The sequence below is a fragment of the Besnoitia besnoiti genome, chromosome V (genome assembly GCF_002563875.1).
Source record: "Besnoitia besnoiti strain Bb-Ger1 chromosome V, whole genome shotgun sequence".
In the NCBI taxonomy this organism is placed as follows: Eukaryota; Apicomplexa; class Conoidasida; order Eucoccidiorida; family Sarcocystidae; genus Besnoitia; species Besnoitia besnoiti.
Window position 1 is genome coordinate 531,558 of NC_042360.1, and position 26,956 is coordinate 558,513.

Here is a 26,956-nt window from a genome sequence, read left to right on the forward strand (position 1 = left end):
CTACAGAGCCTGGAGACTCTTTTCATACAACGTATCCACCACCTGCGCCATGTTTTTGATGGTCGCGAGCGCGTCGACGTGCATTTGCGGGAGTTCCTGTTCTTCAAACAGCAGCAAGACGCCGATGCCCTGGTCGAGGGTCCCGTGCAGCTTGCCATCCAGAATCATCTCGCTGAGTTTTTCCTCGACCTTGGCAAGCGGCAGGCCAATCAGCTTAGCCACATGCGCCATCTCGACTCTGGAGAAAGGCTGCAGCAGCTTGAGCAGATTCTTTTCTAGCAAGTTCTCGTAGAGCTCGTCGATATGGTGCATCAGCACGTCGTCTCCCTTCAGCTCCTTCGAAAACTCTTCAAGCACCTCCTCAAACTTCTTCAGCGAACGCTGCTTGTGGCACAGCGCCAGCTGCCGCATGGCTTCCAAGTCGCGGCGCGTCCCAGACGCCGGAGGCGCCGCGGCGGCAGCAGCCAGCGCTGCCGATCCAGCCGCTGCAGCGCCCCCTCCCAACTGGCCCCCGGCCGCCGCCGCGGCCTCCGCAGCCGCGTCCGCGACCGCGCCCATCTGCTGCTGTTTGCACGTCGTCGACGTGTCCATCGAGTAATACCTCAAGCCTTGCTTCCCCGTGAGCAGCGCGCTGACCTCGTCGTCTTTGCCTTGCAAAATCTTCGACAGAAGCATATACTTCAGAGCCTGAAGCGCTCGCGAAGGGCCTGAACGGCCACATGCACATGGGTCACATGCTCCACAGAGCGTGAGCCAGGAACACACGCCTGCATGCTCTAGGCCGCCCACTACAGTCTGTGAATCCAGATGCAACCGACAGCAGTTGCAAAGACGCGTAGTGCAGCAAAATTCCATTCTCTCCTTAGACAAGCAGACGAACACACACATACACAGGCCGATGAGCTGGTCTCGTAGAAGCCTGTCCACCGCAGCCCAGCCTTCAGCACAAAAGCTGTAAACATAGCCTGCACCTGCGCTGAGACTCGGCGCGTCACAGCTCCTCCCCCAGCGAACTCCACGCGCCTGAGCACCGGCGCGCGGCGCCCTGACCGCATCCGCCAGGATAACGGATTCACCGAGACGCTCCATCACGACACATCGATTTAACTGCCACTGTGGCTCTCTCCAGTAGAAGCTCTCAGCAGAGGACGGGTTTCGAGGTCCGCGTGACTGACCAGCAGGCGTTGTGTTGCATTTCACTGCAGCCGCAGCCGCTGCCCCCGTCGTGGAAGCCCGGTGAGAGTGGTGCGCCGCGTCCTGAGCGCTGAAGGCGTCAAAGGCTTCAAAGAAGTACGAAAAGGCTGTTTTGTAGTCTCGGTCTTGAGCAGCGAGAATGCCGGCCTACATGCAGAGAGAGAGCGTGCCCCGCCAAACTTGCACAGATGGCGAAATAGGGACAAACAGCCACGGGAGGGTTCGCGGGTCCTGACGATGCGTTGCTAGCCATAAAGCAGTATCCGTATCTCCGTTCATGTGCGCGTCAGTGCACCTGTACCAGATGGAGAGCAAAGCTTGGTGCTGTAAACTCCCAAAAGGGCGCACATTTACCTGCAAGTCAATGTCTGCCTGGAGCAAGGGTGGGCAGTGAATCGCATTCGCGTTCGTTCTGGAGGCTGTCAGGGCTGCCCGCGCCTTTGGGTAGTTTTTGACTTTGAAGTGAAGCTTGGACTCAATCAAGTGGATCTCCACCAGCAACAGTTTGTCGTCCAACTTCTTCACCTCTTGGAGCAACTGCTGAATGATTGGCTGAGCCTGCTGGAGCATGCCCAGCTGTACATACACTTGCGCCAAGCGCACTTCGACTCTGTGTCGCAGGAAAGTCCGTTTCTCTCCCTGGCACCAGGGAATGACTTCTTTGCACAGCTCGACCAGTGCGTGTTCTGCGCCGGGGAGGTCTGCGACCGCATCGACCAAGATTCTCACCAGCTTCGCAGTTCGCGCTTTAGCAAGGAGAGCGAAAAACGGCAGCGACGAACGCAGCAGCTGCTGAAGAGACTCACACGCTCCCTGCTGAGCGTACAGAGATGCGAGTAGCGTGATACCCTGTTCCTGCAGCCGCATCGCCTCCTCCACGGGCGGAAAAGGCAGTTGCCGTTTCTCTGTATCCGGCGCCTTCACTGCCACCTGATATGCCAACCGGTTCGCCTCCTCAATGATAGCGATGGCCCTAGGTGTGTCTACACCCACCAAATCTTGCCCCTCTTTCAGCAGGGCGGCGACGCAGTTCGCAGCTGATTCAGGTCCCGCGCTCGTCCCGCCGTTCTCTGTCGCCGGAGCCGGCGACCCGGCCGGGGAAGCCTGCGGTTGGCCCTGAACTGACGGTGGCATGGTGAAGGATACAATATAAAACACAAGCAAGTCGGTATTTAAGAGACAATCGGTCGCCCCAACGGTCCCGGAAAGGAGGCTGCGCCCTTGGCGGTGAAAACACAGGTGTTGGATGACCGTATCTGGCACACTCAGACACAGCATGCACCTCTCAAGTCTCCATCCTTCAGTTCAGACTGTTTTCTACAGCTTAGCGAAAACGTGTGGCGGCAAAGCCTGTGAAAGGTAAAATGAGAGACACAACGTCCAGCTGGTGTCGATCACAGGGGCGTCGTCGAAAGGAGCAACGCCCGAAAACAATGCAGGAAGAAGACAGACAATAGGCATGGGCTGGTAGTCTACGATCAGCTTCCTCCACGAAATACTGAGAACTGTGTCCCCGGAGAAAACAGAGCAGAAATACACCTCGCCGATGCCTCCGGAAGAAGGAGAGAAAAAAGCGTTTTCGCCGAGACATGCAACGACCTGCGCTGGGATAACAGCCACGGGGGTGGTAATCACAACCTCCACGAAATTCAGGTTTTGCTGTTGAAAGGTAGACATCAGTGTTTCCCAGAAATAAGTGACCTTTCCATTAGTTCATTGCTGTATACGCTCCTGTGAATAATGTATTTACACCACGGATACGTCTCGCCATGATAATAAAGATCTCATCTGACACCTCTTTTTCACACCCAGTACCCGTGAGCCTCCGGTCACAACTATGCCTCTAGTGCTCGTCCAATCGCTTGACAGTAGGCACATCACATACAACCTACACAAACAGTGGAGCGATGGGGAAACGCCACTCTCAAGCAAACACTAAGACTACCACTCAAGATGTATTCTCTTCGCTATGTCCCGTAGCAGAGATACGCTGGATGTGTAGGCATGCGTGAGTGATGTGCTAACCCGTTCAGTTTCATGAGTTACCATGTAGATTGTGCAAAGGAGCCACTGGTCAATACGCCAGCGTTACGGCTCTTCGCAGATTTCGTGCTTCTCTTTCAAAGTCGTCGATCTGTTCTTCCGCAGCAGTGCGACCGGTTCAAAGCTGATACACAACCGGACAACCTTGTGTCTCCGAATGGGCGGGGGTACAGGCGGCTCAAACGCAGCTTTTTCTATGGCCGAATGCATCGCATACGCACGCTGACAACGGGACGTGGCATTGGTCAATAGGTACAGTTTTGTCCGCTGTCCAGCAAACCACATCTTCGTGTCTACCCGTGGTCTGTGAAATCGATGACTGCCAGGGGAGGGGCTTGCCAGTCGCAGACGAGTGTCAAAAGCGTTTTCTGGCCTGATGCTTCAAGAATACCCTGTACAGGACACAGCTGTTTGCGCTAATGTGGTACGTGCCGATCGCCATGGAAAAGAAGATTTATCAGCTGTAGGTACGAGGGGTGCCTGCCCGTCGCGTACGCATGGATTGCACCTTCAGAAGCTGCCCAAACATTAGGTGCAGCGGACTCAGCTGACCATAGGGAACATTTCAAAGGACTAGCCACATGCTGATGTCAGAGTTTTTCGAATTCGCCGGCACACGACTGCGATAATTGTAGCACTCGACTTCAAGCAGTATGCTATTGTGTGTGTGGTTTTGTAGCGTGGCGGGTAAGACGCCCTACAGTTGAGCCTTTCCTCGCTGGTCCCCGTCAGCGAGCCCCAGACCACGCTCGAGGGCGAAGTCTTCCCAGTTCTCAGACAATTTTCTGCTTGCGTCTACGTCCGGTTACCGAACGCGTGCGGTCGAGCGCTGACGGATTCGCGAGGACGGGGGGCCTCCGTAGCTCCCATTGTTCAGCTAAGCGAGATAAGTGAACTTTTCACAAGGTTGAGACGCATTCCAAAACCGAATGAAAGACGCACTCAGTAATACCGGAGGCAGTTGAGTCCCAAAGGACCTTGTGGGGCGGGGGGGGGGGGGGGGGGGTTGAGCTCTTGCTTCAACTGTAGGTGAGTCAGGCCTCACTTGAAAGAAAGTCGATTACCACATCGAGTTCGCGGAACCGTACCTTCCGGCTACCCTGGACTCTAGGTCGCGTGCAGCGCTATCAGAGGAATGCTGCATGTATGTTAGCAAACCCTGCATAGTGCCACCCTCTAGTAACGCGGGAAGTGCTCCAGATTGTCCGCTTCCCTTTTGTAAACGCTATCCGTCTCGACACCGGGGCTTAAGTCCGTTCTTGCTCATCCACATATGTCAATTTTTAGTACAATGCCGCAGCTGTGGTTGTTCACCTGTCCCTCTTGCGTGTAGAATCGTGATTAGCAGCGTGGACTTTAAATACTTAACAACATGAAATGGTACATATGCGAGCAATTAGTGCGTTTTCACTCACTTGAGCCTGTATCACGCTCCCGCTCAAAGACATCAAGGCTGACAGAGTTTCGTCCTCCATCCGTGGCTATGTGCCCGCACTCAATGCGACTGCTACCAGCCGCGGTGCTCGCTGCTCTCTACATACAGTTGATGTGCAACAGCGGCCCAGAAGAGGATCAGAACATCGCATCCTTTCCTCTTCTATCAAAACTGTGCCCCCTTCAGTGTCGGTGTGTATCACTTTTAAAACCTCTTGCTGGAAGACTTGCTGTTCCGCGTGCGTTCTCAAGTTCCAGTTGCCGCTCGTTGCGCATGCATCTTTCCGTACTTCTAGCGAAGGGCTTGCTCACACGATACCCACGTTATGGAGATAATTGGCTTCAGATTACAACGGCACTCGTTTCAGTGATTCATTGCTCTCTGTAGATGATTGAGTCCACACGTTTGGAGCGCTGGATTGTAGTGCGCCTTCTCGCGCGCTCATTCTTGTGGTATACTCTGGACTAGCATGTCGATGCAGTGCACGCACCGGGGCAATGCCTGCTAGCGGTGTCTTAAAGGGGAAGATACGGTCGTCTTGCTGCGGCAATTTTTCAAGGGAAAAAGTCAGCGCAGAATACCTATCTTTGTTTCCGTTTTTACGGTGCCAGGGAGCACCCAGAAGCCGCACTTTGCGTGAGAGCAGAGGCTCCACATTTTCCGCGCCTGGCGTTTGACTTGCGCAGCGATGTGCCAAGCCGTCTACGGCAGCAGCAATGCGAAGAACTCCGAGCCAAAATGTGGTGACTGTCTGCGAACTACTGCACCCTCTCAAAACTTTTCACATTTCTTGCCTTGCCAATTTTATTCCCCGAGCCCAGGATGCGCGGATAAATGTGTCCTCTCACGCGACGTGGATGTTCGGATGGTGGTTTGAAAACGACGTCGTGCACGGCCCTTTCCAAACCACCCTTTTGTTCACGTTGTTCGCCGTTTTCACTTGCTATCTGCCCTTATTATTGTTGTACTTCACCGCCTGTGTTTCCTCAGGTTGTCGGGACTCATCCGTTGAGTAGATCTCACTTCAACGGCTCATTTCCGTGCCGCGCGCTGTAGGTCTTCATCGGATAAAGCCGCACGTCAGCTGGGTCGGTCCTTGGGCCGCTGCATGCTTGTAGCAGCGCCAGCTTCAGGCGCATCCTCTCTCTATCCTCCTGAGTATACGCGTTCCTTCGCGACTGTTTGGAGACGTCGAGGCAAGTCAGGGTTTCTCCTGCGCTGTGGAACTGGCTGCAGTCTCCGTCCCCGCTATGCGAACTCGGCCCCCGTGGAGGCCGCGAAGCAATCCCCGGCGGTGAGAGCCTGCGGACCTTCCTCGGCAACCTGACGCGTTTTCGCCCTGTATATTTCAAGGAGCTCCTCTTTCAAGAGACTGCGTGCTTCGTATTCAGTTGGATTGGAGCTTGCCTTTCCTCCGAATGAGCGTACAGCGGGACCTCATCGGCCGCTTTCGCCTGCTGGATACTTGTGACGCTGGAAGTTTTTTCGTCTACAGGTTGTCCTAGTATAGGATCAGGGGGCGGTTTCACGTGAACGGCTATTTGGGTCCGTCTAGACCAAGGCGTGTGGCACGTTGACAGTGGAGTGCTTTTAAGATAGTCGCGGAAATCGACGGTTCAGGAAACTACAGAATCTGGAAGGGTGCGACGCTGCCGGAGCCGCAAGCTTCATCCGTAGGTACTGCCCGTACACAGGAGATTTTTGATTTAGAAACAAAGCTCCGATTTCGCCATCCAAAGCGGGAATCCGACTCCGAAAAGCGCGAGGAGAGCTGTCCGTGGTGTCACCCGCTCAGGAGCGACGTGCGGCGGGCGTTCGAGGGCTAGATTCTTCTTCAACGGAGCGTGTCTCTTCTGCTCGTGAAGCTTCTTGTCAACCATGGAGGAGATCCTGCGGTCTATCCCGTCGGCTATTGCTGGGCCAGCTGAAATGCTGCTGACAGCCGTCACTTTATCGCCCAGACTGGCTGCAGGGCAGACTTCGATGGCCCCTCCAGGCAGACGCTTCAACACGTTGGCAAAAAAAGAGATTCACGAGATGGCTTTGAGGATGATGAAGGGAGTCGGGACAGAAAGTCAAAGTCACCGCCAACGCGACCGTCGGGAGGACCACTCGACGCCTAGAGTGTCCTCCGAAGAGCGCCGCGAGAAAGAAAAAGTCGCCGCAGCCACGGGGTTTCGGCTGGATGATGTCCTCGCGTTCCGCAAACTTGTCCGCGCGACCATGAACGCGACGCTTGCATCGGCTAGCCTGCGAGAGAAAGACCCCGTTCTAGCAGAAACCACGTTGGCCATGGGCATCTTCAGTATTCCTCGCGACGCCCAGAGGCGCATCACAGGTACGTGCTTGAGAGATCTGGTTTCCTCCTGTTTCAACTACGTGCTTGTCTCGTCATGCCATATCCCTCACTCAGGTACGTGACTGTGTTGGAGCATCTTCCTGTGTGAACGGCCAGGCACGCATACAGGAGCCTGCGCTCCACCGTGGCCCCGCGGCCTGGTTTCAATGCCGCTCTGACTTGGTTGGACAGCCAGAGACCTGTGCCACGATTAGTCATCACACACGTTTCAACAGAAGCCTGTGGGAAGCGGAGCCAGGCGAGCGTGTCTTGCACATCCGCAGCGGATTCTGATAATGCCATTGTGGGTCATAGTGTCTAATCCCCTCCAGAAAACAGCAACTCACACGGTGGTAGGATCTGCTGCATCGTACATGAACTGATCGTAGCTGTGAGGTGATTACAAAAATGTATGTGGATGAGTGCGGCGTGGATTGTGCGGTTGCAGACACAGACAGGTGGCGGCGGCTGTTTCCTTCCGCGCGAGGTGAACGCCCCACCGAAGTGCTGACTTTACTTTTCCTCGCGCTGATGGCGGAGGCCTGCCGTCGGTTTGATGAAGCAGACGTCTACATCATCCAGCTGCTGGTCTGCAAAGCAACTCGACGTGAGGCCGCAGAGAGCCGTCAACAGGCTCGGGATCTCAGACGCTACAGAGCCCAACTCCTAATATGTGCGAGCAACTGTGGCAGATTCCAGGGTTCCGCTGATACGGCTCTTCTGTGAGACCGCCTTGTGACCGCGAGAGTCAGCGAGTATCCACTTACCCACTAACTGCATATGCGAACCCAAGTGATGAGAGCTTGTGAGATGGCCGCACCCCAGTGACGCCTGTGGTGTGACTTTGTGCTCACGCACGCCTTGTATTTCAGACGAGGAGCTGGCGCCGGAGGAGCGACGGTGTGTTCAACGGGCCTTTAATCGGCGACTCCAAAGAAGCAAAAATTCTTGGAAGCACGTGCTGGCGCTCGAGAAGGCCCTCGAGGTTCGGGCAAGCTCTTCACACGGTAACCGGGCATTTCAGATGACGGAACTCTCGGCCTACAAGTAAGTGCACTTTCAGCGAGAAGGCCGCGCACGAATGCCTCGCGTGCTCAACTGCGGACCAAGCTGCATCGTGGACATTCTGTGCCCCGCCCAACATGAATGACGGTGGCATGCATAACTTTATGCAGGATACACCATTCTCTGATTGCGTGTGGTTGCGCAGGGCCCGCCTGAAGGACGAAATTGTGCGGCATTGCTACAGCATCGTGTGGGCCGTTACCCACCTGATTATGGCCCTCCCGTGGTCGACAGACACCCGGCTATTCTCACACAAGTGTATCGCGACAGCATTTCGGCAGGTCACCCAGTTCACGGACTCCATGCCGCAGTATCAATGCCTTCAGTTGGCGAAGGCGAACTATAAGCGCGCAATCGACATCGCGAAGACAGACCGTAAGTCGATAATCGCGTAATCGAGTGACTGCACTCGCGCGGGGACACTAAACGCGCACAACCGTCGTCCGCCGGTTGAATGTGCGAAGTTTGCACAGCACGGAGTGACCATGGTTCGCAAGACAGGACCGTATGACTACTTGACAAATGCGCCGTGGATGACGTCTGAGGGCACGGCCGCGACTCCGGAAACAACGCATCACACACACGGCGCGGTCTGTATTTGCGTAGTCCCTCCCTGCTTTGAAATCATGCGAGAAGCTGACAACGTGGATGAGTGTGCAGCTTGTCTGCTTCGGTGTCTATATTCGTCTTCAGCGAGCGTGGGGACTTGCGACATGCTGAGGATCGAGACCCTCATCAGCTGGGCAAATTTTCTTTTCTACAATCTGGAGAAGCGGGGGGAAGCGCTGGACTCAGCCCGGCAGACGCTTCAGGAGTGTACCGGCAAACTGGATACGGTGCCGGAAGAGCATTACGGCGAGGTCGTTGAAGCGCTGCAGACCTTGATGAAAACCATTCGGCGATGGAGCCAAGAAACCCGGAAGGACGCCGTGTACGATTGGTGGGCCAGCACATAAAAAGCACGTACAGCTGTCAAGGCAATCCCCCCTACGTGGCATGTGAAATCGCGTGGCGGTTCGTAGGTACAGCCCTAAACCCGAGTCGCCGGCCGCGCGCGCATACCGCACAGACGGTTGGCAAGGATGGCGTGGCTAGACAGGGAGGAGGACGCAGAGCATCCTGGGGAGACGTTTGAAGAGCGAATGCTCTTGTGCTGCGTTTGCCAGTGTGGCTCACCTCTTGCCGCAGCCGAAAATGCGACGCAGTCGCACTGAGGTATTCGGCCAGGGGCGGCAGCTCGCTGCAGAAGTGGAAGGAAACACACTCCGGAGTCGGCTCCGGATGACGTGTGCGCGTGGCTCCTTGAGCAGTTCTAGAGGCACTGCTGGGTTGCATATTGAGCCTCTCTCCTTGACGCATTTTTCTCGGTGCTTGTCCATGTTTCTTCCATGGCATTCGACTGGCTGGGATGGCTCATGGATGACCCGCTTGCGCGCGTGCTGTTGTTCGCTTGGCTCTGCGAGTGTCTCTGTCATTTTTTGTCTCTGTGGGAGTAGGCCGACCACAGGGAGGTGCTGTCTCTGTCGGCTGCGGCACGCCCGCAACGGGCTTCAAGTCTGGGTATTCAAGGGGTCAGTTGTGCGCTCACCGGCAGTGGGGGGTCACGCTGCGACGTGCGTGCAATCCACTTTGACGTCAAGTTCCCTCAATTTGTGCGGTATCGAGTTGCCAAGCACGCTGCGGGTGATAACGAGTAGGGGCTAGCCGAGAACCGGAAATGAGCATGCTGCCATGGTTCCGCATAGAACAGCTGTCTATCTGTCATGTTAGCTACTTGGCTGGAGGGAAAACCAACTCCTTTGGCGGAGTTCGTGGCGTACACGTCGCGGCAGAACTATGTTTTTGTTCAGCTACGCTGAGCCAAGTTGTTAACGCATCAGCAAACGGACGGCGGGACGTTTTCTGGTTGTCCATTTCAAAAACAAACGTCGCGCTCTCTCACGAGCTCGATTTTCACCGAGGCGATCGGAATCCACGGAAGGAGGAGCGTTGGAGGCATGGTGCCCCGACGCTGGTACAGGATACATCGTTATATTGCTAGGGAACTTGCTACAACGCGCGCCGCTATGGTGATCCGTTATGTCGGTTCACATTCTGCATTGCGGTTCAATTATATGGATCGGGTTGCCGAAGAGCACACAGCCACGATCCGGCTACACACGAAGAAACCCGAAATTTCATGTCATCGAAGCTCACAATACGTTCCACGTGGTGAAGACAAAATTCCACAGTTTGCTCTGTTTAACGACCTCGTACGGCTACAGGGAACCGGTACTAGGTGCATCAGGCCGCCCTGATTGGAAAGCTACCGCCGAGACGGGTATTGTCTGCTCGCGCTGCGCGTCAGATACTGTGATGAAGTGTGCACTACCTTCTGCATCTTCCGTGAGGTATCGAAGCCGACAACTCGGTGCTGCCACATACACTTGTAAGAGACCGCTGCGCAGCTTTCCAGTAGAAAGCGGGCGCGGAAGGACTTAATGACATCCTAACGATATTTACGAGGGCTCGAAAGCGATGCGTGTTTCACTCCAAGGTGCGTCACGCCGTGGTATGTGCGGACACGGGCTTCGGTTATGAAGTGCGAACACGGGTCACAGCACCAATCTCCCTTTGAATGCCACGCACAGCGCAGGCAGGGCACTGACCGACTGAAATCCCTGCGAGCTCTTCGAGAGAACGACACGCACCCCTGCGTCTTTACTGGTGAAAATATGGTTCCTGTACCATGCAGTGGCTTCACTTCAGCAAGAGGCACCGCGCACGGTGCCTGGCTTTTCCCCGAGCGCACCGCAACGCACGGCAACAGTGTATACCGTTGCCGGCCCGCAGCTGAGCGCAGAGTGTTTTCGTGGGGCTCAGCGAAAGATACCCAGCCCCGCACTTCATGCAACGGCCGTGTTCTGTGCTGCTGGTGGTTTTCGCTGCTGCCTACTCTGGTCGTCCGGTGACTTCTCCCGTCACTCTGGACGGCAACGCCCTTGCATGCAAGAGGCCGCCGTGTGACCCCGACGGGCAGGGTCGATGCTCGTGTGTCGCCGCGGAGGCGCCGCAGCTTCTTTCCACGCTACAGTGACACTTTCACCTTTCTCCTTTCGCAGATACAGTGGACCGAGTCAACTGCTGACATTCGAGGAGTTTCGGTTGAATCGAGCGGAGAAACAGGACACCGGGTTTTTTCTGAGACCCGTCCCCGCATTCCGCGCTGCGGTTCCTCTCTGGAAGACACTTCTTCGTCTGGCTCTCTGCTTGGATTTTTTTCAGTTTTTTCGCTTCAGGAGCTTCTCCTAGTCCACGGGTTACAATTGTTCCGTCTCTCGCCCCGACTTTCTCGCGGCAAGAGCCTATGGCTCCGCTGCCACCGCGTAGGTAGGCTCTGAGGCCCTTCGCCCGTATCCGCGTGACCCGCACATTCCTTTGGCTGTTTGACGTTCCGTGCCGTTCTTCTCGCGCAGCGAATGCACATTTTGTGGGCTGACCCGCTTCTCCGCTTTTTAGTCTCGCCAGTTTCGCCTCTGAACTCGATTCGACCTCGAGGGCACTCGCCCTGCGTAGATACCTGGGCAGTACCGGGACTCGTCCACCTGCTAGCCTTCGGGTTGTGTTCGCAGCCGCGCCCCACTCCAGTAGAGCTCTTTGCCCTAACCCTGAATCCTGAAGGGGGACTTCGGAAAAGTGGAGGGGAGTGTGGCGCTGATGTGGGAGCCCCTTGCCATCGTGTTTGGCTGTTTTTAGCGGGGACGGGAACACTCTTAGCTAGGCAGAAAGTCTCAGAGGGCTGCGCCACGTCGCCCGCAGCTGGTAGAACCTGCCGCGTCATCTTACACGAGGATACCAGCGCCGAGGGGGCTGGGGGGCGGCGGGGAGTGAGACACAGCCTCAACTCCCTGCTGTAGATGCCCGTTGCTGTCTGTATGTACCCATGCATGCAAAGACGCAGGGGTTCGGACTCGACATGTTGTGGAGCGTGTTTGAATGGCTTTATGGATTGCGTTCCTGCTTTGAGTTGTGTCTGGTTGCCAGGAATCCTGTCGTCTTCGTTCTCCTGCTCGCCTCCTCGTCACGATGACGATCTCCGGCGCGAGCTCCCCGCTCTTGTCTTCTCCCTCTTCCTCACCACCTGGCGCTCGGCTCGCGCTTCCCGCGGCCCGCGGAGTCTGCCTCAAGAGCTTTCTGGAGCGCCGGGTCGGCACCATCTCTTCGCTGTTTTCTTCGTCTCCGCTGCACGCGGCGGCTGCAATCACGGTGGTCGCCGCGGTCGCCAGCCACGCGCCGTCTTTGGCGCCGCTCTTGGCGTCTCTCTGCGTGCCGTCTGCCCCCGCGTCTGCTGTCTCGCTGGCGATACCCTCGCCGCAGGCGCAGATCGCTTCCTTCGTGGTGAGCAACGGCGGGTTCGCCTCTGAGCGGAACGGCGCGCGGTCGCGCGCGGTGGCGTCGAGTTCCGCCTTTTCGACTTGCGAGCCAGGATTTGCCTCCCAGTATCTCTTCTCTTCGCCGCTGCAGCCCGACTCCTGCCGGCCGGTCTTCTCGTCCTCCTACCCACACGCGTGGCCTGTGCGCCCGTTTTCTGTCATGCCTGCCGCTGCAATTACGCCGCCCGGCTCGCCTGCTGCGGCGCCTTCTGGGATCGCGAGCGAGCCCACTGGCGCCGCGTCCACGAGCGGCAAGTCTCTTTTCGCGTCGAAGCCGCCAGTCTCTCACCCGGCGTTCGACGTCTTGTCTCAAGAGGTCGTGCCGGAGCTGCAGCTCGAGGCCACGCAGTACATCCACCGACAGACTGGGGCACGCGTCATGAGCATTCGCGTCCCTGAGAAAGAGAAGGAGAAGGTGTTCTGCATCTGCCTGCGAACGCCCGTCTCGGACTCGACAGGCGTGCCGCACATCCTGGAGCACAGCGTGCTGTGTGGAAGCAAGAAGTATCCGCTCAAAGAGCCCTTTGCGGACCTTATCAAAGGCAGCTTGTACTCCTTTTTGAACGCGTTCACATATCCTGACCGCACCTGCTACCCCGTGTCGTCTGTCAACGACAAGGACTTTTACAACCTCGCGGGCGTCTACATTGATGCGGTGTTCCAGCCGCGGGCGGTGCACGACCCCACGGTTCTGTCTCAGGAGGGCTGGCGCCTCGAGGCGACAGAAGCGACGAGCGGGAAGACCCCGCAGGCTGAAACGGCTGACCAGATCCGCCTGCGTGGAGACGAGGGCGAGGAATTTGCCGACACGGCGGCGCAGTCGAAAACCGATCTCAAGTATCAAGGCGTCGTTCTGAATGAGATGAAGGGAGTCTATTCCTCGCCGCTCGAGCGTCTGGAAAGAACGCGCATGGAAGCCCTCTTCCCTGACATCGCGACGTACCGCTGCGACAGTGGGGGGAACCCCGAGCAGATCAAAACGCTCACCTTCAGCCAGTTTACCGCGTTTTACCACCGGCTGTACCACCCGTCCAACGCAAAGATCTTCTTCTGGGGGTAAGCACCGAAGTCTCGTAGGCCTCGCAGCGCGATTCTGGACAGGCCCTTCATCTGTCGCCGCGATCTTTTTGGTCTCCTGCGGCTCGTTGCTCGTTCACGCAGCTCTTCTTGTCAGATCCCGCGCGCGGCCTTTGTCGCGGTTTGCAAAGATGAACTCGCAGAGACGCGGCCCCCGAGAGAACCAAGGGAGCCGCCAGTCGAGTCGTGCATGTGAATGCTACCAACCATTCCCTTTCTGCCACCTTGCGTCTTCGTCATTCCGCTGTGCGAGTTCAGCCCCTGGCCTGCTTTCTCACTGCGCAATGGGAGAGCCGGAGTCCCTTGTCTGCGCATTCACGAGAAATCCGTTTGTGGGGCATTCGCAGGCGGAGGGGGGGAGGGGGGGGGGGAAAGAAGGAGGGGGGTTTTCAACTGGTTCGCATGAGATGCACGCGTCCCGTGTCAGACCAGGACGCTGCGCACTGTCGTGTCGCTTTCTCTGGAAGCGCGGGCGACTCCACAGATGCGCGGGTATCCGTTTTTTGCGATCTGCATCTACGGCACACACTCTTGCGTATAGAAACCTTTCTCGCCTGCGATTTTTGAGCGCCTATGTTCGCTGCGTGGCTCGCTTTCGGCACTTCCCGTCGTGCACGTCGTCCTCTGACGTCGCGTGCGCCTCGCTGCCCGTGCGTGGAACGGAGGATGTGGTAACTTCTTTGTTCCAGTGCACGACGGTCGTGAAGGGCAGAATAGAACTTGGATCCGGTCGTGTCGTGCACAGGTCGGACGATGTGATGCGCCGACTGGACTTCGTGGACGAGAATCTTCGAGACCTCGACGAGACGAAAAACCGCGACCCAAGCATCGAAGCCTCCACCGCCATTCCTACGCAACCCCCGCTCCCAGGTGGGCCTCGCGATGCACACGACTCCTGCATGCTTGTGCCACCCACATTACGGACATGCGTCTATGCCAATATATTTATTTATATATATAACTATATGCACATGTATGTATATGCGTGGGCGTGTGCGTGTGTATTTGGGCATGGGCGCCTTGGATGCACGCGCAAGGCACCTGCCGCGCGGATGCAGTTCTTTTGACGGCCGTGTGTGCCGACTCAGGTCGAGTGAACCGGGCGCAGCGGGGTGGCGCAGGACACGTGGGGCCGGCGGCCGTCGCGGCGGGCACCACTTCTTGGAATTCGGGACTCGGCGGTTCGCGGGCGGGATTTGCGGCGGGGCGTGGCGTTGTGCACACGTGGAGTAGTAAAACTGTTCTGTGGTATCGTCGCGTCGCCTTCGCTCTTCTCTCACGCGGTTCCGACGGACTCCGTCGGTCTCGCCTACTTTCGCTTGCCAGGGCCAGTGCGCGTGCAGCAGACGTATCCAGCGCCAAAGGAACAGCTCGAAGACATCGTCAGCGTGAGCTGGGTGCTTGACCCGGCGAACTTCGCCACACTCTCCACGACCGAGCGACTCGCGCTCGGCGTCCTGAGCCACCTGCTGGTGGGCACCAGCGCGGGCCCCCTCTACCGCGCCCTGATGGAGAGCAACCTCGGAAAAGAAGTTGTCGGCGGCATCGACGACGACCTAAAGCACGTGGTCTTCTCTGCAGGACTCAAAGGTAAGAACTCCACGTAGGCGCCGAATGATACACAGGCACGGGTACTTACTCTGCAAAGAAAATATCGATGGGGGCGCCGTTGTACTGGGGCTGAGAGGGGGGGGGGGGGGGGGGGGGGGGGGGGATGGGAGGGGCGTCCGAGGTTATTTGGGGGTTAGAGTTTTCCTGGTCTTCACTTTTTCTCGCGTTTGTATTCGTGCGCTCCAGTGAAGGAAACAAGCGCGCGAGAACTTCCTCGCCACTAGGCACTGCGGGGCGCCGCCGTGTGTATTGAATTCCTGGCGTTACCCCGTAGATGCGTGTCTAGCGTGGTAGCCACGCCCAACGCGGATCGTAGAGGATGGGGTGTCAAACGCCGGCCTCCGCGTGAGCTGCCACCGCGCCTGCCGCAGGACTCGCCTTCAGCAGACCCGCTGCGTACACTACCGATCCAGCATCTGTCTGCCTCTTAGCGCATTAGGATGTAGAACGCATTTTACGTTTCTCAGTCGCCACCGGGGCGTGCCGACCAAGCATACAGTGTATGTTTGTATGCGCACCGCGGCGGCGACACCAGCGTTGGCATTCCTGGTGAGTAAGTGGCGGCAGCTGGGTCCTGCCTTGGCATCGACTGTCGTGTAACCAAGTGCCGATCGGTTGCCCTTCTCTGTCGTGTCTGTCAAGTTCGGCCGTCTCCTGGTTGCGTCGCTGTTGTTTCAGGCATTCCCCAGAAGGCTCCAGGCGAGGCTCGGGACGCGCAGGAGTCTGAGCCGATAGCTGAGCGAGTTGAGAAAATTATTTTGGAGTGTCTGCAGAAGCACGCCGCAGAGGGCTTCAAAGAGGACGCTGTGGAGGCGTCCGTCAATAGCGTCGAGTTCCAGCTCCGCGAGTTCAACACCGGCACCTTCCCGCGGGGCCTGGCGGTCATCCTGCAAATGATGAGCGACTGGACGCAAGACCGAGTGAGAGACGCTCGGGGGCAATGCCCGCGGCTTCGATGCCGCAGCCGAAGCGCCTGCGAGCGCCTAGGTCTCGGGAGATAGATCGCGCGGACTGGCGGCAGCCTGCAGCATCGCGTGCTTCGGGGGTTTAGAGGAGCTTAGTCGCGCCTACGGACAGCGACAACCCTCGAAGCACAGGGCGAAGGGAAAGCAATGAGGCCAGTCGAGGAAAAGAGAGGGCGTTCGGAAGCAGGCAGCAGCCTCGGCCTAGTTATCTCTTGAGCGCGGGGCGACGGGGCTCTGGGCTGCTAAAGCGGCGCCCCAAGGTGCGGGGCTCCGACCCGGCGCAGGCGCAGCGTGCCTCGGTCGTGGCAAGGGATATGCGCCTCGCGTCCTGCATCCTGGCGCCCGCTGGTTCTGTTTCGTGCGACGGTCTCCACGCGTGCAGGATCCTCTGGGCTCGCTGCGCTTCGAGGCGCCGTTGGAAGAGTTGAAGAAGCAACTGAAGGCCGGAGAACCCGTCTTCGAGAGGTTGCTATACCGGTGAGCAGCAGGTTTTCTTGTGCGTCGCGCAGAGTCCATCGGTGCTTTTCTATTGTGCGCCGCCCCCGCCTCCTCTAAACCGTATCCCCCCCCCACCATCCTCGTCCCCGTCTCGTGTCGTCTTTCTCTTAGCGTGCCTTTAGATCTGTGTCATCGCGGCCTGTCTCTTCTGTGCGGGCAACCTGCCTGCATATTCATTTCCCTCGTGGTCATGCGTGTTCCACCGGCTAGCGGTCTGCGCCCTTAACCAAAATTGTGTTCCTTGATCACATTTTTCGTTTTTTTCTTCCGTTTCGCCTGCCAGAGCCGTTTAAATATGAAGGGAAGATGTGTAATACAACTGGAATGCAACCTACAAAGGTAACACAAAGTGCAATACAAGCAATCGTCTCAATGTGTGTACGAGTCAGACACTTTGTGAGCAACTCGCACCGCGCGACGGTCCACATGAAGGCAGATCCAGACGAGGAGACGCGGCGGGAGCAACAAGAGGAGGAGGAGATTCAGAGGATTCGGGCGACTATGTCGAAGGATGAAATTGAAGACCTCAAGCGGCAGACAAAAGACCTGAAGGCGAAACAGGTGAAGAGACGCTTTGAGCTGCGGCAGCTGAAGCCACGCATTGCAGTTTCGTCGCCTGCGCTCTCCGCGGCGACCCCGGCGCTGTGAATACGCGTGGGACGGTCATGTAGACCGATCTGGTGCACTGGCTGGAGACTTAAGCAGCGCTGTTGGGTTCCCGATGCAGCGCGTCCCCTGTATCTGTTCCACCTTCAGATGGCAGAAGACCCTCCAGAGGCAGTGGCAACTCTCCCGACGCTTACGCGCAAAGATGTTGACAAGGTACGAGCAGCAGATGCCGTTTTTTTATCCCTTTTCGGGGTACACTGGCTTGTGTCGAGCCCTCGTGTCAGGGTGAGTAATACGCAGGGAAGACTGTTTATTTGTCTCTTTTCCCGCGCTCCGAGGAAAAACGCACGCCGGGATTATGTCTGTGCCTCCAGGAGGACGCGGAGATCCCGACCATCATTCGTCCATACCTCGGCGGCCGCGCCTCCCTCCTGCTTCATCCGCTCCCCACCGCAGGCATCCTCTACGCGGACTGGGCTTTTCCACTCCACGACTTGACTCTTGATGAGTTGAGATATCTTTCACTCTTTGCGCGATTTCTCACAGAGGCAGGTGCGAACCGAGAACCGCCATATATATTTTATGAGTGCATCTATATTTGCGCTCGAAAGATGACTGGCATCGTCTGTCTTAGCCCCTTTGTGCGGCTATCAACCATGTGAAGAAGAGTTCCGCGCAAGCGAAGGTCGGCGCTCCGCGCAAGCATGTGTACTACTGTCCGCATCCGTAGCATGGTGAACGACATGCCGTCTGGAACTCTGTTCTCTCTTGCGTAGAGCGCTGTGCATCTGTAGTCGTCGTCGCTGCGGAGGCGTAGATTGACTCCCTCCTGTGGCACTTGCATGTTGACTAGCGCTTCTCAACAGGCCTGCTGTGAGGGGTTTCACCTCTCATGTATCCATCTGGCTTTCGTGGCTGACTCGTGGACCCTCTTGCCTCTCCTCAGGCACCTCGACCAAGAGCGAAACGGCTCTCGTGCACCACATCGGCAGATACACCGGAGGAATCGCCTCACTCTCGGACATTCGAACGATTGGAGCGCGCGGAGACCGCATTGCAGATCCGTACGACGCTGTCGGGTACTTCGTTGTGAAAGGGAAGGTACGCGGAGGAGACGAAGAGACCAAACCGAAAACCGCGGAGCTAGGGTGTAGGGTTTAAGGGGGTGTTGGAGGTTTCTTTGTCTCAGCGCGTCCGTGCGTGCGTTTGCTTCTCCATGCGCTTCTGCCAAGATATAGTATACATATTTGTATAAATGTATATGTGTATTTCAGTATGTAGTTGTCGATTTAGTGGGGAGACGTGCAAGCCGCCGACGCCTCGGGTTGACGGGTCTGTGTGTGGAGTTTCGAGGGCGTTTCGGCGCGCGCGGCGTTCGTGATGTGTTTCTCAGGCGGTTAGGACGCGCATTCCCGAGCTGTTTGCTACGATGGCCGAAGTCTTGACTGACTGCAACTTGGGAAATGCTCGGCGAGGAAAAGAGATTTTGAAGGAGATGGTGGCGGCTACTGAGAGCATGTTCCTACATTCCGGTCACTTGATAGGCTCTCTGCGGATCGGCGCGACATTGACAGCAGCAGGCTACGTTGCGGAGCAAAGGGCAGGGTACTCGTACCTTCAGTTTGTCAAGGAGCTGAGGGCGCAGGTGCGTCTTGTCTCTCCCCAGCATCGCGTTCACGCATGCAACTGAGGCTCCTCGCTGCTGGAAGACTGCACCTGTGTGCCTCTCCGCGCGCACAGGCCTATATGGTCACGTGCGCGCGGCTACTGGGACAGATTCTCGATTGCGCATGGACCTGTTCACGCACGTCGCAAAGGGGCGTGCAGGTTGCATGTGAAGATTTGTGCCTCGTGTTCCCGTGCGCTCTGTCTCTCCAGTCTTACCCTCGCGCGTTGGGGGCGGACGCTCGAGGCCCCTGCTGTTGGGCAGACATATTCAGCACGCGCGTGCGCATATGCGTATGCATGCCAGCAGACCCAAAGCATCGCGGTCGCCTCCGCGGCTTTCGTTGCTTCGACTGCCCCCGCAGTTTGTCGGTTCCGGCATTGCCGTTTGACCGTGTACGGTGGGCTCGCGCGTTCCCTCTTCAGGCAGAGACCGACTGGGCTCCCATTGAGGCGAAGCTGCGCGGCATCCGAGAGAAGCTGCGTCGTGCAAAAACGGAGCAGATCCTTGTGAACTTGACTGCGGACGAAGCGACACTTGAGGCAGCGACCTCGATGGAGCAACCGGGCGGGGAGGCTCTGCACGCTGCGCTCAGCAGCGTCAGGCTGTCTGGGCCTGATAACGGTGTCTTTGCGCCTGTGCTGGATGGGAAACACCCTGTGAAACCATGCACGTGGGCCTTGGAAATGAAAGAAAGAAACAGTCTGCTCAACGTGGTGGAGGAAGGAAAGCTCGGAGAAGGATTCGTCGTGCCCACTCAAGTAAGGAACAAAGGCAAGGGGTCTTTCGTGGATGTCTCCTTTTCTCGTGTGTCGTTCCCGTTTGCTCATTGTGTTTCGGGGGCGCCAGCGGTAGGGGAAGAGAGGGGGGAAAAGGGCATCGAACCAGTCTGCGGGAAGAATCGAGTCGGGGATGAGCGGAAGTGGCTTACCTGTTCGCTGATGGACATGAGCATGCAGCTCCGCGGCAAAAGATAGTGGGCGTGTGGCTGTCCGCACAGCTTGCTTTGCTGCCTCAGTGTGTTGTCTCATTGCGCTGCAGGTCAACTACGTGTGCCTGGGAGGGCGTCTTTTCGACACTGGCGAGCCGTTCCGCGGCGAATATTCCGTTGCGACGCGTGCGCTGTCCACGGGGTATCTATGGGATAACGTTCGCGTGGTTGGGGGCGCGTACGGTAGCAGCTTCCGCTCGGACTCCAGTGGCACTTTCCTCTTTGCCTCGTACCGCGACCCGCAGTTGGCAGCAACACTGGAGAGATACAGAGGGGCAGCGGAGGGCTTGCGTCAGTTCGCGAAAGACGTCGACGAGCGCGGCTTGGATCGGGCAGTCTTGGGGGTCATCCGAGATCTTGACCAGCCCCTCCCGAATGACCAGAAGGGCTACACAGCGTTGTGGCAGACCGTCGCAGGGAGGACGAAAGAAGATCGACGCAGACACAGAAAACAGGTGAGAGCAGGACGTGGGACGAGGGCGACTGGGAGAGGCAGTGGCTGGCAGACGGTACTCCAGTCCCGCGCTTAACGCCTCGCAGCTTTCCTGTGTATCTATATCTCGTTTACTGCGTGCGCCCGCTTCCTGGCTTAGGTTCTAGAAACGACGGTGGACGCCATCAGCAGCTTTGCCGACAGACTGGGACAGCAGCTGGAAAATGGAGGCGAAGGCGAAGTTGCTCGAAAGCGAGAACTGGAAGAGTATGAGCTCGAGAGGGAGAGAATCGCGTCTTCCGCCTTGGCGTCCGGAGACGAAGCAGGCAAGGACGCTTCGGAGAAGAGACGCCTCGTTTCCGTGGTGGTAGGGAGCAAACGGGCTTTCGAGGAGGCCTCGCGCCAAGACCCGTCGGTCGCTTATAACCTCAAAACTGTTATGGGGCGTGGGACCAACGAGTTATAGAACATGCTGTTCGATGCCATGAGTCCGTGTCGGCGTCCCTTCATCCGCACGCGAGTCTTTGTGGAGAGGGGAATCTCTGCATATGCCTGTAAGACTTGACGGACTCGCTTGCCGTGGACAATGAATTTGGTGATGCGCGTTGGAGAAGTTAATCCACGAGAGAGGGACACAAAACGGGAACACGTAGAGCACGTAAATGACGCCCAAGGGTTCTGGGTGTGTGCTCTGCTTGACTCCAATTCTGGTGATTCGGTACATGGGACCCCACTGAACGAGGATCCTTTGTTTCACAAGAAGTTGAGCCAATGTGCACTCAAGCTCTGGCAGCTCCTCGCATAACGTGTGAGGACTCGCGCACGGCTGCCGCGGTGTTGCGACCACGCACTCCAAGGAGCAGCAGTTCACGAAAAGTTTGTGGAAGATAGTTCGTCCATTTCCATGTCACACCAGCATCACTTCAACCTTGCAGAAGCCGGAGCGCCGCCAGCAGTTGCGGTGCACGACGAAGGCACTTCACGGAGGACCAGCCCAGCCGGCGTCATTGTCCTGTCTGCTGTCAGCATGACGATCTGCCACGCTGCTATTGCATTCGTTACGCGCAGACGAATTCCGTGTGGCTCACGCGGTGTCGATCGCCGCTTTTTGCGGCCCTGCCTCTACTGACTGCGCAGCCATCGTAGTCAGGGGGGGCCCTTCTCAGGCGCTGTGCGCAGAACGCGCTCAATTACAAAAACAGTGGCGGCAACACGTGCCACGCAGTAGTCCCTCGCTACGGGAAGAGGCCACTTTTCCCAGGTCCGCCACTAACCAAGTTGCGTCAGTCAATTATCCAGCCGGCAGAGGCCACGCTCACTCCCAGTCTACGGGGTCGTTCAACTGTGTGGTGCTAGTGCGAGCACACAACTGCCCCTCTACGTTGATAACCAACCCGTAGTCACGTCGATCTCATGCTTCTACACAGTTCTTGTGTCTTCACGCCGCTCGGTACACGAGTTTCTCCTGAGGAAGCTCGGTCGCAGCTGAGACTTCTGCATTCACTTCCATCATGGCAGAGAGAATGTGAGAAACGCATTGTGTGGATGTGCTTCCCACTGTAGAGGCACCCTGCTGCGCACGCTTAAACATTTCTTCACTCCGCGTATGCCAGTCATGGTCCGGAAGCTCACAATGGCAGTTGTACGCTCGCGTAGCGATAGGAAAAATGTTGTGTTTGAACTCACAAAAACGGAGGCTGTGAGGCAAGACGCTGATGCTTCGCTGCTGTATCACTCCCTTTCGTGCGGCTTTCTCCTCATTTTTTCGCCTAGCAGGGGCTGTGGAAGAAATGCAGTCGAGTAATGCAAGGATTTCACCAAGTACCTGCAACAATACCCCGCCGAAAGAGCGGGTGAGCTGGCGCTCCCTGGCTCACCTTTTGATTCAGTGATGTGCAATTAGGACGAGCTTCCGCTGATACAGACAGTCTCATAAACGACAAGCTTCTACCACTCGTTGTCTTCCAGGTCACTATTCAAACACTGTTTCCTACAGCGAGAAGGAGCCCTGGTGGCTCAACGAGAGCATGCGCTACGATTCGTCCACAAGACGGAGCCCGTCCCACAAGATATGGCGCCAGGGAACACGCAGCAACGCCTGGACGTCCCAGTTCCGGTGATCTTTGGAAAGCGAGACTCCATTGTCATATGTGACCGGTGTTAGGTAAAGGGGGATGCGAATTATGTTTTTGCTTCGTGGAAGGGTAGGAAGGGTTTCAATACACGAGGTGCTTGCCGTGACCCTCTCCTGAGAGAGCCGGATGTGAGGTAGCTGCGTGTCGACGCCAGAATCGTCAGGACGCCATCCAGAAGAACGGCAACGGCACCCTCCTTCAGGAGAAGCGGCGGGCGGGAGATTCTTCCATGGCATGCAAGTGACGTCCACTGTCACTGGCATCCGTGTACCGTCCGGAGCGCACCGGCTCGTTCCCATCGAATCACGAGCAGCTGCTGGTCGAATATACCGCCACATCAGGTTCGAAAGGACTCACTCGGATTTGCCTAGTTCACGCAACAGCAGTCTGTCCGCCATCGACTGAAAGTGCCCAGCTGCCGCGAGCCGGTCTACCACGGTGACAAACCGCGCGATTTCGCATTCTGTCTCGCGCATATTTGAGTATATCGTTCATAAAGTTGCGTACCCGCATCGGGCACTTGGCCTAGCCAAATGGTCGCCCGGCGCCGTGCGCTGGGGACGGCAATCGCGGGCCTCAGCTGCTTTTTCTGGCAACTACTCATTTCCCCTTGAGCTCCACCTGGGTTTCGCCAGGATGCGATCCACTCGAAGCATGCCCAGCCACCCTTCCTGATTTATGTAAGAGGGCTGTTTTTCTGCCCGTGTGGGCTGCGAATGTGCCCCCTGGTGAGACACCGAGGGACAGCAGCAGCGATGAGGGGCGTTCTGGAGAGGGGTGAGGCAGTGCAGAAACCCAGGCACAAGGCAGTTCACGCGAAAGAGGAAAGGCAGGTGAGGGGAGAATCAAAATATAAGCGGGCCACAGGGAAGTGGCAAGGCAGCATTTGCCGGTTCGGGCTCGTAAAACGCAACTTATCAATCAGATTGGTCTGGTGCTTTTGTCGGGCTGCTTTGTCACGGTGGGCTGTTCAGCACATCCATACGAGTTGTGGATTCAGCTGTCCTAGTCCTCGAAGGACTACCGTTCCGCCGTTCCATGGGATACCCGCATATTGCTGAGGACTTGTAGCATCCAACATGCACGATGCACCGGTTAGAGTACTCTGCACCATTACCGAAGCGCGAGTTCCAGAATGCCCTGCTAGCCACAAAGCAACGTGTGAAGCACTACGTGCAGGCGAGGTGTGCCACGTGCATTGCTATGTGGCCGCTACACTGAGACTTTCACTGCCCCGCGACCTCCTGTTCCCTCTCGTGCATGTGGGTTTGGACCGCGGAATCCGAGGGGAACTGCATCCACGACTACTGGAAAGTTGAATCTGCAGGCACTTTGCCGCTTTGCTTCCTTGCCCGGTCCGGTCCAGCTAAGCTGCGGGGGGCTTGTAGCTCAGAAGCTGAAACAGGAGGCTGAAAGGTGATCGGGGAAATGGCGCAGTCGAGAGAAGTTCATATAGCACACCGTCGCTGCAAAACTACTGCGCAGGGGGGGATACCGCGTACTGAATCACAACTCGTGGGATGGCGCCGCAAAGCCAGCGGCAAGTACTCCTCGCGGGCACGGAAACGGTGGGAGGGAGCGAGGAGACTGAGACACGAAATGGCGCGTCTACAAGAGCGGCTCCGAAAAGCCGGCGTGCCGGAGCCGCTACCTGAATCAGATGGAGAGAGCTCGAGTGGTCCCCGTCAAGAAGCTGCTGAATCAGAGTCGAGCGGTACCGATACATTTCAAGGTGAGATGATAATTCAACAACACAGAACGGATGCACACTCGATGGCAGTTCAGGCCAGCGTGTACTGTGGGCAGCTATTTTATGGCAGCAAAGGGACTGCGCAGCGAACATGCCCAGTTGGGTATGCTCACGCACCATGCCGCCAAGGTCAGACACGATTACCCCGCGGCAGTAGTCAGAGTCAGGGTTCGAAGTTGTCCTGCAGTACGAGGAGCTCCTCACTCGTGCAAAGTCTCTAGAGGAGCTTCACGGTATAGGAATGCCGCACCCCTGGGCGGCCATTTGGAATATCCCGTACAGGTCCTGCAGGCCCCAGTACAAGAGCTGGTGTTACGGCTTCTGCGGGTATTGACGCAGTTAGAAGTCGCTGGTCAAACATGCAAGAGTTTGCCGAAAAGACTGTTGCCCATCGCATCAACCAATCGCCAGAGAAACATGTGTGTGTGGCTCAAATAAGGGAATGGAAGGGGCAACCTAAGAGACAATACCAGTCGAAACACATGGAGCGAATGCGAAGGGCTGCGTACCTGAAGGAAACGGCCACACGACCCGAGCAGGCGCTCGAAGCTGGAACAATCGTTTTTCCGGTTGCAGGAGCGATTGGCCCTGTTTCGAGAACAGAAGAAGCTTTTCCAAGTACGATTACATGCCCCTTCCTCGGCGTATACCATATTGACTGCAGTTTGCCTCGCATTCACCCTTAGCGATATCACATGCGTGGATGCTCTGACCTTGCTGAGCCAAACGATTGCTGAGAGCGCGTATTCGAGCTATCTGGTGCTTCTCCCGGGCAGCATTCGAATGCATTTCCGACGATGGGCTAGTTACGATGTGTGATGTCTGCAGAGAGCGCAGAAGTTCGTGGCCAGTGATCACGAGGCGAAGATGCGGTCGCGCCCCATTATATCTCCCCCTTCGGTGCATGCGTCCTCAGTCCGTCGCGCAGCTCTGCCCGCAACGGAAGCAGCGAGCGGAGACGCAGTTTCGACGATCCCGTCCGCTTCTGGACAGAGTTCCTCAGCCGCACCATAGCCTTCGCCTCTCCTGTCACTGGGCGGGACACTTCTGGATGCAACTGTCGAGCTGCCCGGATACAAGCACATAACATACGCAGAGTTGGAGATGCGGCGCTTGAGGGAAGAGGCCTCCAGGCTAAGAAGAGACGTGGGCCGCGCGGCGCGTGTACTTGCTTCACCAAGTTGCAGATCATATGGTCTGCGAGAGCAAAAGGAACCCTTCTGTGCCGGAACTAGTCCGTTGGATAAGGGAGGCCCAGCGCCGGCGCTTCTCACGTGCCCCGCAGCAGATTCAGAATGCTACTTTCGTGGAGGCTGAGGCCGCCAGCCTGACCAGAGAATGGCTGCCGCAGGCGTGCGACTTTCCACTTCAGCAGAAGCTCGCGGATCCGAGAGTCAAGCGGGGACAGGCCCCGAGTGTGAGTCGTCAGCCACGTTTTCAGGCGCAGTATATGCCACCCAGCAGCTTTCGCTTAAGACACTCATTCGTGTCCCCACCTGCAGAGCGTTGCCACGAACTGACACTGAACACCTGCGACCCCCCTGCCCCCCCCCCCCCCCCCCCCCATCTAGCAGATCGCAGAAACTCGATTCAGGCAGGCAGGCCTCAATTGGTGGCGAGCCTGGTATGTTTCGGCGCACCTCATGCTAGCCGTGTTGGGCAGGCGGGTTGTAGAGCGCGGTGATACCCATCTGGCGTGCGTTCCGGCTGCCGCCCTCACTGCCCCAGCGCTGTACTTTGTCTTCACCAACACACCCGCCAGGCGAACAGCCTATCCTGCGTACAACCACATTTGCGGCCCTTACCATAATCCGGCTGAGGCGTGAGGCTGAGCGATTGCTGAAGAGGTGGGGCCAGGGGCGAAGCGTCTATGAGACCATGTACCTGGCGGGCAACATGACACGCCACAGCAACCCGAGTCCGGCTGCTCGCTCACTTCGCGCGTGGCCAGTGAGAGCCAGGGAGAACTTCATCCTCACCGCACTTGGTGCCGTCGCACAGGCACAACGGCTACAGCAGCAGGCCGCAAGCATGGAAGCAGAGTTCGCGGCTGTATTGGCACAGGAGCCGCTCGAGGCCGGCGCACCTGGACCTGCCGGCGATGGTAGCGGTTAAGTCGTCTCTGCCCCCAAGAGGACGGTAAAAGATGCGAGCACACCAGGCCTCTCTGGCACGTGGACGACGGCTCGTCTGCGCGTGGGGGGCCGACCGCCGCAAACCACTCACCAATCATGACACTCTCCTGAGCCTGCCGCATTAAATTCTCGCCGAGCCGGCAATGAGCAAATCGAGTCCTGTTAATATTCTGCTGCGCTGCCCTCCTTCCCTCCAGAGGGTCAGCCCGGCCGCGACACAGAGAGCGGTGCGGCAGCTGGCAGCACCCCGTGCGCGTCAGCGGCGCTCGAAGAACTTGGCGAGGGCACCTCGAAGGGGCGTGTATCGAGTAAACTTCGACCGCTGCGGCTGTCGTCACTGATTGCTCTACACTTAACCACGAGTGCTTCGCGCTCGCATGCGGGGGCAGTCGCATGGAGAATGGTTCAGTCGTTTCCCCCTCCTTCATGTGAACCCCGAACCAAGCAACATAGGGCACAGGAGCAAGCGCAGCAAGAAAAGTCTTCAAGCACACGAGGGCAGCAGCCGTTAAGACAGTCGCTCAGTCATCAGATGCGAGTGAAGACGACGACGGGTAGACGGCGCCTCCAGCGAAGAAGACGCGACCGGCCGAGCCGGT

The 26,956-nt window shown here is 57.3% G+C and overlaps 3 protein-coding genes across 3 annotated transcripts; 2 read left to right on the forward strand and 1 right to left on the reverse strand.

The window, feature by feature from the left end:
* Positions 1-2,328, reverse strand: BESB_058980 (PCI domain-containing protein; the record flags this gene model as incomplete). Its single annotated transcript, XM_029364312.1, has 3 exons — positions 1-707; positions 1,176-1,341; positions 1,549-2,328. 3 exons carry the CDS (start codon positions 2,326-2,328, stop codon positions 1-3), a joined length of 1,653 nt encoding a protein of 550 aa, XP_029219020.1.
* A 4,222-nt stretch (positions 2,329-6,550) lies between these two features.
* On the forward strand, positions 6,551-9,031 carry BESB_058990 (14-3-3 superfamily protein; the record flags this gene model as incomplete). The annotated part of the gene is made up of 5 exons (XM_029364313.1): positions 6,551-7,010; positions 7,459-7,617; positions 7,883-8,057; positions 8,221-8,450; positions 8,769-9,031. 5 exons carry the CDS (start codon positions 6,551-6,553, stop codon positions 9,029-9,031), a joined length of 1,287 nt encoding a protein of 428 aa, XP_029219021.1.
* A 3,109-nt stretch (positions 9,032-12,140) lies between these two features.
* On the forward strand, positions 12,141-20,803 carry BESB_059000 (peptidase M16 inactive domain-containing protein; the record flags this gene model as incomplete). The annotated part of the gene is made up of 13 exons (XM_029364314.1): positions 12,141-13,543; positions 14,310-14,434; positions 14,891-15,154; positions 15,875-16,095; positions 16,523-16,617; positions 17,028-17,199; positions 17,395-17,460; positions 17,622-17,799; positions 18,194-18,348; positions 18,641-18,892; positions 19,339-19,674; positions 19,955-20,359; positions 20,498-20,803. 13 exons carry the CDS (start codon positions 12,141-12,143, stop codon positions 20,801-20,803), a joined length of 3,978 nt encoding a protein of 1,325 aa, XP_029219022.1.
* Positions 20,804-26,956: the final 6,153 nt, after the last annotated feature.